The sequence below is a fragment of the Ischnura elegans genome, chromosome 6, assembly GCF_921293095.1.
Source record: "Ischnura elegans chromosome 6, ioIscEleg1.1, whole genome shotgun sequence".
NCBI classification, from domain to species: domain Eukaryota; kingdom Metazoa; phylum Arthropoda; class Insecta; order Odonata; family Coenagrionidae; genus Ischnura; species Ischnura elegans.
The window spans coordinates 100722841-100739308 of record NC_060251.1 but is presented as its reverse complement, the minus strand read 5'-3'; the positions used below and the strand labels follow the sequence as shown (position 1 = coordinate 100739308).

The 16468-nt window shown below is 39.8% G+C and overlaps 1 protein-coding gene across 3 annotated transcripts in view; it reads right to left on the bottom strand.

Annotated features, from left to right (window-relative positions):
• The window catches only part of LOC124161259 (NEDD8 ultimate buster 1-like), a 36875-nt gene that overhangs the window by 6381 nt on the left and 14026 nt on the right, over positions 1–16468 (bottom strand). For 2 of the 3 annotated variants that reach the window (XM_046537545.1, XM_046537546.1), the window contains exons 9-10: positions 12784–13139; positions 3366–3477 (exon numbers count right to left, since the gene is read on the bottom strand). In XM_046537545.1, the coding sequence (XP_046393501.1) occupies positions 3366–3477; positions 12784–13139 (468 nt within the window). The remainder of the gene's footprint in view (positions 1–3365; positions 3478–12783; positions 13140–16468) is intronic. The other variant, XM_046537547.1, reaches the window with a different exon arrangement.

Below are 16468 nucleotides of genomic sequence, written 5' to 3'. Positions count from 1 at the left end.
AAAATGATTTCAGCGCAGCCTAGCAGATCCATGTCTTTATACGAAGAATGAAAATGAGAAAAGGATGTATATTCTGATTTATGTAGATGACCTGATTATAATTCATGATAATGAAGATAAAATTAAGGAACTAAGACAAATGTTGAATCATCACTTTGAAGTGAAAGATTTGGGAGATGCAACTAACTATTTAGGAATACAAATCCAGAGAAAAGAGGATGGAAGTTTTCAGTTAAATCAGAAATCCAAAATAGATGGAATATTGAAAAAGTTCGGGATGGAAGATGCAAAAGGTGTATCTATACCGATGGATCCTGAATACCCCAAATTGAAAGGAGAGAATGATGCCTTGCCAAATAATGGCAAATATAGGGAAGCAGTGGGGGCACTTCTGTATATTTCAACAACTACTAGACCAGATATTTCTGGAGCAATGAGTATTCTCTGCAGACGGGTTAGTAATCCCAGACAGCGAGATTGGGAAGCTTTAAAGAAACTAATGCGTTATCTCAAGCAAACCAGTGATATGGCATTGAATATTTATGCCTGTGAAGATCTTAAATTGACTGGATATGTAGATGCCGACTGGGGTGGAGATATACAAGATAGGAAATCTACAAGTGCATATATTTTTAATTTGGGAAACAGTGCAATTTCCTGGTCCAGCAGGAAGCAGTCTTCTGTCGCTCTGTCTACAACAGAGACTGAGTATGTTTCTGCAGCATCTGCCAGTCAGGAAGGTGTTTGGCTACGACAATTACTGCATGATCTGGGGGAGGTGCAGAATGAACCAATAATAATCTATGAAGACATCCAGGGATGCATTAAAATATTTTCAAATGAAAAATTTAGTGCCAGAACGAAGCACATCTATGTCCGGCACCTTTTCATAAGAGATTTAATGAAAAATAATGTTATTCAGCTTGTTTACTGCAGGAGTGAGGACATGATTGCTGATGCACTGACGAAGCCACTTCCAAAAATAAAATTTGAAGAATTAAGGAATGGAATGGGCCTGACGACATAAGCTGTTAAGTGGGGGTGTTGGAGATATAGTAACAGTTGATGTTTGTAAACAGTTTGTTATCACCATTGTTGTTCTAGTTTACGCGCCTTTCTAAAGTAAAGAAAAATAAAAGGCTGAGCTACCAAAAAGAATAAGCTGCATTCTTTCTGCGCAAAATCCAACTGAATGAAACATAAGGGGGCAGAGGTTGTAGAAAAATGAGGAAGATACATACTATAATAAAAGCTATTTTAGCAGGATAAACATACGCTGAAGATTGCATATTACAGTTCAACCTCGATATAACGACACCCCACGGTGCACTAATGAACACTCGCTATAGCGAATTGTCGCTTTACCGGAGGTGGAGCAAATAATAGCCAATATACCTGTTGCGAACAGATATACAGGAACAGGAGTGGTGCGGCGACAGATAAACATCTATCCGATAAACGTAAGCATAAATCCAGACAAAAGGCGATGTTTTTTTGGATCACTAAATTTCCTTACTCAAATAACGACTAACTATTCAAACAATTTACAAGCGCCGCACTGAATAAAAATCATGCAGAGCATTGTTTCGTCAATCATTATATTTATCGAATGACAGTTTACCACATAAATTTGAGACTGAGCACTCCATTAACTTCATTTCTAACAGATCGCTAGCAATTACAGAGGTTAAGGAGTCTTGATGAAAGTCTTCCGGCAGTGAAACCCTCGCTATGGCAAGAGCCAACACCGAAAGGGTCTCGTAAAAACGAATTTTTTAACACTCTTATTATACGGTCAATTGACGGTGCATCGGCTATCTCTCGTAATAGCGGGGGTGTCGCTATAGCCCGTACTCGCTTTAACGAGGTTCTACTGTAATTCAGTTTAGGTAGAGGTACCTAATTTCTGAAAGCCACGATAAAATGATAAGAGGAGCAAACTTTAATTGGTTCAATGAACATTTCTGTTAGTTCTGTTTCGGCTCTTTCTTGTGATCTATTTAAGTTTGATTTTATTTTTTATATTCATCTTCACCATCCAGAAACAGCACATTGCAGGTCTTTACAGCAAGGGAATCCAATAAATGACAACATAGTAATGACAACAATCAAAAGCATCCATGCCCTAGACAGGGGCAATTAAACTAAGCGGGACTCAAACTCAAAAATTTTGGATGGGCAGGCAAGGACTACCCCTTTTACTGAGGCTGGCAAAAAGTAAGGCACCCAAGAATCAAATCCAGATAAACTGCTTGTAAGGCAACTATGCTAGCCATTACACCAAAAATGCCCAATTAACCCTTTCGCGCCGGACCTTCGTTGAGGGAAATTCTTCCTCAATACAAGTCTCTTGAAAGTTTTCTTTACTCCCCTGTACGAAGCTTTTTCGCGTCGACTGAAGGCAGTGGTTCCCTCCCTAACCATGTTTGGACCCAACTCAGCGGGGCGCCGATCCCTTTCCTTCGGCCTCTGTCCCAGACCCTAGAAGGATTAAAAGCCCCTTCCTAGGACGAGTCCGCGGTCGCTGGCTAAAATATTAATGCAAAATATATGCAAATATTTGTTGTTCGCATCGATTTTTTACATTCAAAATGAATTTTGTGTTTTTTTACTGAGCGTGCAGAAATTTTAAACGAAGTTCTAACGTTGATATAGACGGATTTAGTATATTTACTAGTTGGTCTATAACTCCGTTGATATTAATGTTAGAATTTTGTTTGAAATTTCCATGTGGTCAGCAAAAAAAGATGAATTCATTTCTAGTGTTGGATTTCAAAAGTAAGCAACAAATATGTTTTGGCAAAAACACTGCAAATAACAGTAGTTGACTGCGCGTGGAGGGGATAGGAAAGGGTCGACCTGAGCGGCCGAAGAAGAGACTGGGCTCTCGCTAAGGTGGATCATGAGGGGCGACCGCGTCCGTGGGTCTATTGAGTCTGCCACGGTCACTTTTTTCGACCTGTGCCGCAGGGGCGCGGCATTCATTGCTTAGGTTAGGAAAATTAATGCCGCACAGGTGTGGCATTCGTTGTTTATGGAAGAAAATCCTCGCCGCACAGGTGTGGCATTCGGCATGAAAGGGTCGACAAGTAAAATTTAGATCAAAACCAGAGAAAAAACTTAGCTTGAACTTTAATATCAGCCAAGCTACTTGTTATTATAATGATAGAAATTAGCACCTTACATAAAACCTTGGCACTTCATTGAAAGGAAAGAATTTCCAATGCCAAGCACCACATGTGAGGTCAGTTGCAGCTGAAAGTGGCCAAAACTTCTTCATCAGAACCCAATAAGAAAATAATTAAACCAGCCAGAACAAAACAAAGAGAATTAAAGCCCACGAGAGAAAGTGCTGAAAAGCTTACCCTCATCATGCTCATTACTACGAGTGAGGTATTCTGCTGCTTTCATTGGGTTCCATTTGCATTTCTTCAATGCCAACCTCACCTTCTTCATATTAAACCCCATATCTGCCAGCTGAAAAAATCAGAGAAATGAATCTACTAGCTATACCACAAGTTTAATAAAATGAAGAAGAATAAATGAAATTAACAACTAAATAAATACAAGGGTAATCTTTTTCCAGGTCCAACTGATCACGAAATTAAAACCCCAGGGACAATCCAATGAAGCTCTGAATACATGTGTAGTAAAGTATCTCTAGTATGTCCGTTAACTGTATCACATGGCTATTGTTAATTCTGAGTTAGCATTGAGCACTTAAAACATGCCTATAACACCAGTATCTCCCACTAAGTGTGAAGGGCATGCTGCAGTTTCATTTCTTCACGCTGAGCAATGCAATGATGCAAAAAATCATCAATGAATGAGTAGAATGTCCAGTTAATTTTTCAAGAGTGGCAGCAACGTGCAGCAAAGTTACAGATCTATGAAGCCCCAATTGGAGATATGTCAATGATTTAAGTGGTCAGGATGCTAGCGCCAACTGATTATTAAGGCCATTTTACACGGGGCACATTCTTGCACAATCTGACATGTGTATGAAGGCGCAGTCAAAATTGCGTCGTGTAAAGTGGTGAATAGCTAGAACACATGGGAGAAGGCATGGATATGAGATGGCAAAATAACCCGTTCTAATTTCATCCATGCAATTCCATGTCATTTCAGAAATCAATGCAGTTCTAACCTGCGCAATAGGGTGGTTTCCAATTTTTTTTTATTGCCTTAATCGAAAGATTTTTACTCCTGGAGTATGTATTTCACGGTTTTAGATTTTTTAATGACAATATATATTTTTTGAGATTAAATGAAAAAGTGAAAAATTTCAAGCGCGCAAAAACGCGACGGGTAAGTATGAATGATGGGTAATCGCCGTGTGACGTCAGCGGTAGGTGACCTTGGTACGAGAGCGCCACGCCGCTTCGATGCAGACGACGCACCATCTGAGAGGATACCTTCAACGCTTCAAGCAAAAACTATATTTCTCAAAGAAAAACTAAGTTTTACCTGCACTCCAAATGCACAGTATCTTAGATAACCGCTTTGTAATGGATCTTCCAAGATATTAAAATGCGTTGACAAAAGTGGTGCACGTCTTCTTCAATATAAAAAATGTAATAGCATTGTTAACAATTGATTATGGTACATACAGAAGTGAATATGATGAGAAGAACTTTTAATTAGAGGAAATTCATTGTATTTTAATCATAGCAAAATATTACGCTGGATGGATATCATGTCGAATTGTATTAAATTCATTAAAAATACTTAACAGTATTCTGACGAGGTTTGGCGGTAGGGCTAGAAGCATAATCCCTTCTTTCAAAGGAAAAACAAATATCGACATGTATTACGACACTAGTGTTGAGTTACAATAATGTAAATATTAACTGTTGGGTCATAATACCTTCACGATGTGACTCCAAATAGTTTTCATACAATAATTAGCAATTTATTACGACTGGCAAAAGAAATTCACATGGCTCTAGCCGCCTCGGATCCGCGTCGTAATTAATAACGATTGAATACGAAGGCTTATATCATGATTGAAACAATAATGCAATGCCTTACGTAGGGCACTCCTCTACACTGAACACTCTCCTCCCCAAAGTCCTTAAATCCAGTGATTCACAGCATCTGCTGAATTACTTGAATGCCCGTGGTAGCATGGATGCCAGCAAAAAATCTACATATAAAGAGTGTTTTGTGCCAAAATGTCGTTCTACAATGCTTAAAGCTAGCGGAAAATCGTTCGTCACGGTTCCACTGAGCGAGAAGAAGAGACTTCTGTGGTTTGAAGCGGTCAGAAGGGATTATACAATCCGTAATAAAAATACTCGCTTTCATTACTGTATAGACCATTTTAAGGTTAGAGCTTACTTATCGACGAAGTGCAAGTAAAACGAATATTCATACACTGAGAGGAGGTTGGTTTACATTGAAAAATCCATTGCATTGAAATTGAGAGAATCTGTATCGGTATATGTATTATAATATAACGGTACTATCGGCACACAAATTTCGTTATTCATTTTTATGCGCAATGCATGCCTGTGCATGTACAAAGAAATTCCGAAGTCGAAGAAAAGCAGAGCATGGCGGTAGCGTAGAGCACCTTGCTGGCAGGTAGCGCTTGCCTTGCTTAAGGATTATTAATACCTTATCAAGCGAAGAAAACTTTCCAACCATAGGTAATTTTAATAGGTTATTAATGACAAATGTTTCCCTGAGCTCTGTGCCTCGTGCATGCATTGGTAATCTCAGACGACGTGAAACTCCTATCCTCTCGTGTAGAAGCTAGGTCCCTGTGACGTCACGTGGAGTGGCATCGCATGGGCGCCATTCTGGCCTTTTTCAAATGAGGTTAAAATTGACCCCTGAAATTCGTTTAAACTGGGATATCTAAAACCAAATAATTTGTATATTATTAATACACTAATGGTGGGTAACGAATCGCAATCAGTGCCTTTCGTTTTCTTTGATGAAGGAAACTACCCTATTCCGTGCCTCGTGTACAATGGCCTTTAAGAGAGAGAACCCCTCGGTTAAAGTAGCAAGACTTTGATGAAACTTGGTCACATATTCTTTGAAAGATGCACTTTCAGTGATCCAGAAAAAGGTATTCCCATTTGCCGTTTTTGAGAAATTTGATGCCAATTTAAAATAAGTACGGGAAAGTATAAGTTCATGGTGAAATAAGAAAGATATTTGCAAAAAACTGCTCGAAACTGGCCGGGATCTCTGGTAACAACATCGAAAAAGGATAACCACTATACCAACTTCCCCTAAATCACGTAAATACATACCTATAAATATATAGTTTTTTGGCCTTTACATTCGTCATTTCAGGTCTTACATATTTTTTGTTTGTAAAGAAATACGTATATTTATTTAAAATTTACCGCTTCGATTGTGAATATTAAAAAAATAGCATAAAAATAATAAAATAAAATATACATTTTCTAAAAACTGGCGCGCACTGCACAGTCCAGATCCATACCATGCATACAGAAGCATGGGGCAAAATTCTGGTGCAAACAATCGTCCATGAATAAGTGCATGTATTTTATTTGTGTCACTACCACTAGTCAAATTGCATCTCTCTTTCAGTAGAGTAGCAGCATTCGGATTTCGAGAAATAATTATTTTTAGCTGCCTATAAAATTATACACCACATGGTTAGCAGGTAGGGGTACACTTCGGCAGGATAACTATCACTGTGCACTTGGGCTCATTATTACAATGCAATTGTTCATCATACAGTGCCTCATTTGTCTGCCCCGACCAGGAATCAGAAAAAAGAAGAAATTTTTCTTCCTTAACGTACAGGTTCAAAACATTGTCCAAGTAAAGTTCAAAAGAACTAGTAGTAAAAAGTTTCCCTGACTTTGTACAAGTCACAAAAACATTTTTGTATGGTCCCATAGCTTCTTCCACCTCAAGTTTCACTCTCCGGCCAAACTTCCCCGATACCTCCAGTAGGCATATGAAAACTTTAGGAAGCAGTCACCACGCTATATTGTGCGGTGTATGAGTGCGCCATTTTATTTAATCAACTAACACATACTTCAGTAGCTTTTTCTCCCTGATGTGATAGAGTACGTCTAATGTGTGTGGTACACACACACTGTCTGACCCGTTATGATGACTAGGGAAGGGTTAAATAGTGGCATTGCCTTTCGGCATTGCTCCTGAAAGAGAAGAGCGGCCCTCAAGATCTCCTCTGTGGAAGACTTTTCTCTCCTACTCACATACCTAGTGACCTTCCTCTGGCAAATTTTATGCTTCCTTTTAAAGCGGATGGTCCATGCCAATGACGCGCTGAATTGAAAATCCCCATTAAAAAATTGGAATGCTGCTGCCACAGTCCACTGCTGCAGCATTCTCGTGGTGACGTGATTGCAATTTTTCCTGCACGCGCAGAACCTGTTGTAGGTCCACCTGTCTTTCATATCACCTTCGTCCCTTCTGGTTCCACCAGAACTAACATCTCTTTCCCAAATAGACAAATGTTCTCGGCCCTTCAGATGATGGGTCACAAGGGAGTGAAGTGATTTAATGGACAACGATGAATGTAGTTTAGCAGCTGACGCTGCCTTCACTTTCATTTCTGAGGAGACCCTGATTCTTTTCTTTGGGGAACGTTCAATGTTCAAATCACTGGAAGATGACGTTCTCTCAACACTTTCATCATCATCTGTGGTAGAGGAGACATCCAAATTCACATCTCTACAACTAGGATCATTTTCCTCCACCTAATCGTCAGCCAACTCAAATTCCATCTCGTCCATCAACTCCATAATTCAACAAAACATCTCTTGGCCTACTGCAATGGCACGTGAGGAGGGTACTTCATCTGTTCGCTCTGCAATGAATACAAAAGAGCCGCACAATGATAAAAGGCTGCAGTGTATAACCTTGCTTTTTCTGCAGCATCTTCAATTGGTGGAGTGTTACTCCTATCCGAAGAGATCCCTGGAAGAGATTCCACTGGAGTAACCCAAACTTGCTCTGATAGTTATAATTTCATTTTTATCAAAATATACTTACTAGAGGAAACGTAAATATACGAGGGTTGTACCAAAAGTAAGGTTCCCAATTAGCTACAATGTAGAGGGAAGATCCTAGGATAAATCCAAATACAGTGCCGTGTGCAGTGGTTCCCCTACTCTCGAGCCCTCCCGTCCACGATTCACTACTTCGCTCGGAGTTGGCTTAGCAACCATCAACAATGGAAGTGTTGATCCCCATTCCTGCCAAGTGTGAGGTTTGAGCAATAATCAGATTTCTCCATGCAAGGGAGTTACCGCCTATGGAGATTCATCAGCAACTGACTGACGTTTATGGTGAAGAGTGCATGTCCATTCAGTGCGACGTGCTGAAAGACGTCGCACTGAAGTTCACAATGAAGAACGGAGTGGAAGACCGCCGGTTTCGGATGCGATTGTCGAGAAGATCAACAATGAGCTGCTCAAAGATCGGAGGGTCACTGTCCGTGAACTTGCTGAACGGATTCCAGAAGCTTCCCATGGCACAATTGAAAGACTTTAACAGAAACGTTAGGTTATCGAAAGATGTGTGCTTGCTGGGTCCCCCGGATGCTGACTGACGGACACAAGGAGGAACCCTTTGACTGCGCTCGCAAATTTCTTCAGTAGTCTGAAGGGGGAGGCAACAAGGAGAAGTTGTTGGACTAGATCGTCACCGGTGATGAAACATGGGTGTTTTGTTACACCCCTGAAACAAAACAGCAATCTCGTCAGTGGCATCACTTCGGTTCACCGCCACCGAAGAAATTCAAACAGACACAGTCGGCAGGAAAGGTTATGGCGACTGTGTTTTGTATTGAAAGGGGGTACTCCTCATCGATTTCATGCAACCAGAGACGACAATAAACTCTAAAAGATATTGTGAATCACTGACTAAACTCCTGCGAGCTATCCAGAATCGCCGAAGAGGACGACCGACTCTGACATTGTAGTGCTTCTTCACTACAATGCTCGATCACACGCCATTCGTCAAACTCAAGAGCTTTTGGAGAAATTTGGGTGGACTATTATGCCCCATCAGCCTGGATCAGTTATGCCTGTACAGCCCGGACTTAGCTCCAAGGGATTATCACCTCTTCCCCACGCTAAAGGAACACTTAGGCGGCAAACGCTTCAAGAGTGACAATGAAGTCCAGACAGAGGTCACACGCTTCCTCAACGTGTTGGCGGGAGACTACTTTAACTTAGGGATACAAAAGCTGGAGCAACGTCTTCAAGTGTCTCGAAAAAAATGATACTACATTGAAAAATAGGCAAAAGTGTAAGCTTTTCAGCGACATAAAAATTTATAACAAATAACATTTTTTTTCTATTTATAAAAAATATGGGAACCTTACTTTTGGTACAACCCTCGTATTAAACACCAGCTCTACATATAATCTTATACCTACACTGAAAACTCAAATCTTATGCATGATTCAAAAGACAGAAGATAAGTAACACTCCTTTCTTTCCATCCCCCACGCTCCAGTAGTGGCCACAAGGGCAAAAAGGGTCATAAAAATTTTTGGAAAAGAACCGTTGAAATCCAGAGAGGGCGAGCCAGGGAGGTAAGGGTTCCTTCGGAGATGGGGTCGGTAAACCACCTACTCAGCGAGCAGTCACTCAACTGTATACAAACCAACTGTAACATGGGCTTTCGAAAATCATACCCCAGGTAAATTTTGCTTTTCTTAACACAGCAAGAGAATTATCAATTCCAATGGATAAAACATACACCTACCTTCCAGGCTAAATTATTCCTTTCCCATCCTGCTGTGCTGAAATTTCAGCTAATAAAAGCAATCGAATTCTTAAAACAATCAATTTTAAAATATGAGGCCTTAATATGATATTGCAACATAATAGAAAACCAAGTGCATGTGTATCGTAAAATTGCTTCGTGTTGCAACACAGAAATAACAATTTCAAGTATAATGCATGTGCTTGAAAAAATTCCAAGCATAAAAATAAAATTTACGGGGAAAATTGTTAAAATAATGTTGAATGGCAGGCTTTTGTTAGGAAAAATGAAAAATAATACATGACAGATAAACGCCATGATGGAGATTCGATCCCGGGTCCTTCATCATGGTAATCCCATACCGTAACCACTTGTCTATGCCAGACATTAGTGGGAGTGTGTTCTCAAGGGAATACATTTCACCTGCAAATGTTTAACTGCATTTTTTGTTTAAGCTATTGGTTATATAATTCCACTTGAGGGGTGATTCTTGGACAGCTCCCAATGGACTACAACACTACAAGGTTTGATTGAAATTTGAGAACCCAATTTTGTGATACTCCCCTCGTTAGAAATAAAAGTAGGATGAGAGTGAGGAGTGCATGGAGGGATGACAGTACTGACATATTCCTGCTCACCAAGCTGTGACTTCTCTTCATACTGTAAAGCTTTCATTTGATGCTTTGAAATTCTCTACACTAACACTAAGAGGTTTTGCACAAGCTACGGCTTCTTCTTTTAAGGATACTCAATCAACAGGAATGTTTTTTAGTCTCGCTTGCTTCAACCAGATTATTAGAAATTTTTCTAAGCCTTCGTACATACTGCTTTACATACAAGCAAATTTCAAAGACTCATTACTGTAGCACTGCTCACCTCTTAGTATACTGTCTTTGTTCATAAGACCGGTTTTTGAAGTTGATTCAGTATGGATAATACTTTTTCGATTACAGCTACCTACTTGTGAGAATTTTTTTCTGGAAAATTTATCTAATTTATCTTTCAATGAAAGAATTTTTCTCTCCAGCACTGGTGCCATTACTACAAATTTTCTTTGCACACTTGTCACACATCCAACATCCCCACAGCAGAGCCAACGAGTTACAACAAGTTGCAAGAAAATACTCACATTAATAAGTGTGGTTAGTGCTCCAGTTGCAATTGAACAGTAGAAGCCCAAGGTATTTTCAGTGCTATGGAAGTTTATTTTATACAAAAAGTATATACAATAGATTTAAAGAAAAAATGATGGAATATCATCGCTTGTCTATAAAAAATATTAAGTTTGACCTTGCAATGTACACAAATGACACTCGATATGCGATATCAGGTGCTAAATGATGTACATTGGCAAAAGATTCTGTTTCCTTATTATTAAGTCATATAAGTGAGGAATTTTACTTCATAGTCCCGGAAAAAGAAGTCCACAACAGAGTACGTAGCACAAATAATAGTTTCAAAATGATAAGTTCAACAGATTCATGCTTTATACAGAGAAAGTTTGAAATATTTAAATTAGAGATGGGTCGAATAGCAGATTTCTCGAACTCGAATATTGAATTCGAATATTAATCCATAGCTCGAATATTCGAATACCTAACGATTCGAACCTTCGAATTCGAATACTAAACGATGAATGCGGGAATGTTTAACTCGGTTGCCTATGCAGCAGGAAACACAAGATTTTGGGGAGTAAATTTATTTCCTTTCAAGGATTCGAACAGGAATTTAGTTGATTAACGGAATATTTTAATTTTGTGGTAACAATTGGGCATATAGTTGATTCAACAAACATCTCTTTCAAATATTCTAAGGGGACACACCACCTCAAGAAAAATGATTGCATGCCGTCTTGGCATTTACACTGGTACGATGGATTTCTGTCTGATGTATACATTCTTATCTACCAAACGCCATTTCAGCGGCACGCCCATCTGATACTCGGCTTCATCCAACTTCTCATTTTCAACAGGTAGCTCGCTTTACCCCCACTCCTGCTGTCAAGTGCTAGCGGACAATCTGAGGCGTTTTGCAATTTTTTTCGAAGCTAAGGTCTTCCTAATACGGGACCTTTTGTTTGATTTTGGAGAAGGGGAACGGGTCAGAGTGGGTGAGGTGAGTGCTGAATGGAAGGGGATAGCGGATCGTGGGAAATGCCCTAATGTTGCTATCCCACGGCACTGAGGTTCTCCTGGTAGGGGAAACCGGGGATTTTCGGATTCTTTCACCCAATCATTTTCGGTTCCCTATGTCGAACTCTTTTCACCGCTTTAATCCACGAATTTGATGTAGTATATCAACTTACGTATAACGGCACTGCATGCACTAAATGACTCGAGTTCTTTCCAATTTTCCGAGTCAACTACCAACGACAGCGTGCAACAGTGTACGGCGCGAAATTCAAAGTATTCGAGAGCATACCTTTAGCATAATTATTCGAGACCTCTGATATCGAATACTTTCTAGTATTCGAGGTATTCAAGTATTCGTGGATACTATTCGCACATCTTTAATTTAAATAAAAGATGGTAGCACTTTTCCACAATATTTTAATGCGTATAATGCATTTCGGCTCACAGACCCATCATCTGGTACAAGACAAGTGATGGCTCTGTGAGCCAAAACGTGTCGTATGCATTAAAATATTGTGGAAAAGTACCACCGTAAACCGGGACAACTTTGCCACTTTTTTTCTTTTTCAACTGCATTCTTGTAAGTTCATGTGCGACAATGATTTGAAACCATTATCAGCCATTACTCTTGGTCTCTACTTACAAAATGTGTGAAAAAATTACAACTTAATTAAAAGTTTATGCATTAAAAAAATTGAAAACATAGTTGGCAAAGATTCTCTGCAACTGGGGCAACTTTGCCAACGGAGTTATATCCAGCAGAGATCTCAACAAAACAATGGAATAAATAATTTTAACTTAGAAATATAGGGATATTGACTACACAAAAAAATAGCATTAAATAACTGAGGTTTTCGTATGCATGGAGGCCACGTATCCAGGGTTCTAATGTATTCCAAAAGAAAAAATCAATGCCTACCTGCTTGATAAGAGCCTTTTTGTCACTGTTGGTCAAATTGAAACGCTCTGCTTCTTCCAACACGACAGCTTCTTGCTCCTGAAGCATTTGGATTGCCAAAGGAGTGGCATTGTTAGAAAGGCGCAGAGCAGCTGCAGCCATTTGAGGGGCAAATCCCATGGAATCCGTTAGGAGACTATACGCCTTGACATCAACAAACTGTCTTCCATCTTTGCACAGTCCCAGCTTGCGCTCAAAGCTTTCCTTCCGCCTCAACTCAGCCTTTTCTCTCCTCTTCTGTTCAATTATTGCCACAGCTTCTTCAACGTTGCCATGGGTTGCACGCAGAGCCAATCGTGCCTCGGGAGGAGTGTAGCCTGCAAATGAAGAATTTTCATTCAATCAAAAATGCCCCTATTAAACACCTTTCACAAGAAAGTCTTTGACCTTCTACTTATATGCATATTTCCTGACTCTCCCCAACAAAAATCTTCAAAGGAGAAGGTTTTGGAGGAGGCAAACAACAGCTGAGGTCATACGTTGCATGAGGGAAAGGCAATGGAGGGTGGATAGAAACTTGGTGATGGCAGCTCTCAATGAAAGGCACCATGGAACCACAACTGTATGACAGACGGAGTGCTGAACACTTAATTGCCCTCCACAAAATACTCAAATAGAGATTGGGAATTCTCATAAGAAATTTCCATCACCTGGTGGGAAGCCAGATACTATCCACCACACCAACCCGAAATCCTACCACAAATCGAAATTTCCCTCAACTTTTTTACACTCTTCTTTAGATCACCATATTTTTTCTTGGCTCAGACATTGATGACCAACTTTGCCAGTGGTTCAAGTTAGCCCTGGTAATAAAACTATAATACAACTTTCAGTTCTTAAGGGATATTAAGCCTGACTAAAATTGCAGTCAAATTTTCCACAAGAGAAACATGGAAAATTTTAAAAGAGATATTAAGTATTTTATAATTAGGATTAGAAATTCTTGGAGCCTTGAAAAATTAAGGGAAATAATCAGAGAAATATTATATTGAATAGGATCTAAGTAAAGTGATCTGTGATATGGAAGCACAAGAAGGGAAATGTGAATTTCAGTACCAAGGCACATCATGGCTTCTGAAAGTCTAATATTTATCATAGGAAAAAGTGTCACGCTGGAAAACTACCAGAGTCTCAAGGGTAAATAATTAAGATAGAATGCAGCAGTAGCAGCAGCAGCAGCAGATGAATGAAGCATCAGGGATGATATTCCAACAAAGCTAATAAAAAAAAGCAGACCTTGAACCAGCTGTGCAAAATTATCATTGAAATGTAATCAATACCAAATAACTTCAAGATGAATATCATCTTCCTGATTCCCAAGAGAAAAAAGAATGGAGACCTGTAATTTTAGGACCAGCCTGAAGACACATACGTTGAAGATACTGACAAGGATCATCTACAGAAGAGGAGAATGATGAGCAGAAGAGTGTACCTGGATGAGGGCCAATTCAGATTTAAAAAAAGCGTACACAAAAGAGAATCCCTTAAGCTGCTCGTAGAGAAGAGAATAGAAGAGAACAAGCCCATGTTTGTGGCTTTTGTGGCCTCAGTGAAGGCATTTGAAAATGTTAATTGGAACTCTTATCTTAGAATCCTGAAAGAAATTGAAGTTCTTCACAATGGCAAGAGAATTATCCATAGATTATACAAAAACCAAGCAGTCGTGATGAAATAAGGACTCAGCTGTGAAGAAGCTAGAATTAAGAAAGTGAGACTAGGCTATGCTTCGTCACCCATAACTCTCAACATTCGCATCAAGAAAACCAATTATGAAATCAATGAAAAGGCATCAGGTGTGGATGTTTCCAAAGAAAAGAATGGCATGATATATTTTGCTGATGAAATAGCTATCACAGCAAAGCCAGAGAAGGATTTGAAGAAGATTCTGGTTAAAGTAAGTATGAGTGGATATCAGCTGAAAATAAGCACAAAGAAAACTTAGATAAATATATTCAGTAGAAGAAAAGTGAAGACAAATAAATAGAGAAACAAAATATGGAAGAGGAGATCAAGTTCTTTTATTTGGGAAGCAGAATACCTAGTGATAGTAGAAGCAGGAATGAAATACAGTAAAACCCCGTATTTGCGTTATCGGAATTTACGTTTTACCGCAAATTGCAAGTTTTTTTCTGGGTCCCGTCATATTTCCTATCCCTCCAATGTAAATAGAACCCGGTATTTACGCCGTGTTTTTCTCGTTTTCCCGCCATGTGCATCACGACGTGCCGACTAAAAAAAATTTTTTGCGTAGTAAAACAATTAATCGCACATATCAGCCCTTAAAAACTGTCTTTTGGCTTCCTTTCGCGCATTTTTAATTAAAAATCCAAGAGAGAGCGACGTAATGAGAACTATTTTCGGAAAGAATTTGAATGTGGCGGGACAGAACGCCACTAACGTCGGAAAGTTGAACTACGTCATCTCGTTTTCTGTCAGCGGCGAAAAGATTCACGATATGAAAGTTGGTGTTTTGAGCAATCGAGCTATGTACAGTGCAACCTCGTTAAAGCGAGTACGGGCTATAGCGACACTCCCGCTATAACGAGAGATAGCCGATGCACCGTCAATTGACCCTATAATAAGCGTGTTAAAAAATTCGTTTTTACAAGACACCCTTTTGGTGCTGCCTCTCGCCATAGCGAGGGTTCTACCGCCGGAAGACTTTCATCAAGACTCCTTAACCTCTGTAATTTCTAGCGATCTGTTAGATATGAAGTTAATGGAGTGCTCAGTCTCAAATTTATGTGGTAAACTGTCGTTCGATAAATAAGTAGTTAATTTTGGTGAAAATATTGTGGCATTAGCATTCGCGAATGCTTCATCTTCTTTTGTTCCTCGGACGGCAGAAAGCTGACGTCAGCATACCCGCACGTCCGTGAGTTGCGTGAATAGAAAGCATTTGATGGCAGTCACCATGGCCAAAAAAAACACCAAACACGTCTAAGTGAGAAAATAAAAATAAAGGAGTAATATGAGAGTGTCGAAATTAATTTATCTTCCTTTTCGCTCTGCAAAATTATAAAAACACAGAAGCGCCCAAGGAATGCAGACGATGAATAGTTATAAGGAGCTTTGTTCGGGTGGTTATGCCCATTCCAATCTGCGGGAACTTCTGAGAAAGGGGCTACGCCCAAGCCTACAGCGGAACATTTCAGGGATAGATCGCGAATCGAGAATTTTAAGAGTGCAGAAGGTTGATTATACTAATGCGAAGCACCAAAGCGTTATCTCCCCTCATAATTTCTGGTCATGCCTGCGGTGTAAACGCGAAGTGGTGGAAGAAAGGACTTCGATCGTAAGTATCTTTAGAAGTATTCCCCGCATCATATAACATAGACGAAACGGAACTTTTTTTACATACAACTCCTCGACAAAACCCTTGCAGTATGAGGTATTTCTTGCAATGATGCCTCTAAAGGTAGGTAGTGCGCCTTAGCGATGATGTAGGATGTACGATGCAATGATACTCAGCGTGAATTGCCCGGATGGACGTATTTATTCTCCGTTGCGGATTTACAAGGGTGAACTATTCGCGTCAGTGGTCGGAGTCGTACTGGCGCTCTCTTTTGTCACGTGGGTAGCCGAGCATCCCCTGGTGGCCGCTGGAAGAACTCGCAGAACAACTAACTCTCGTTTGCAGTGCCGT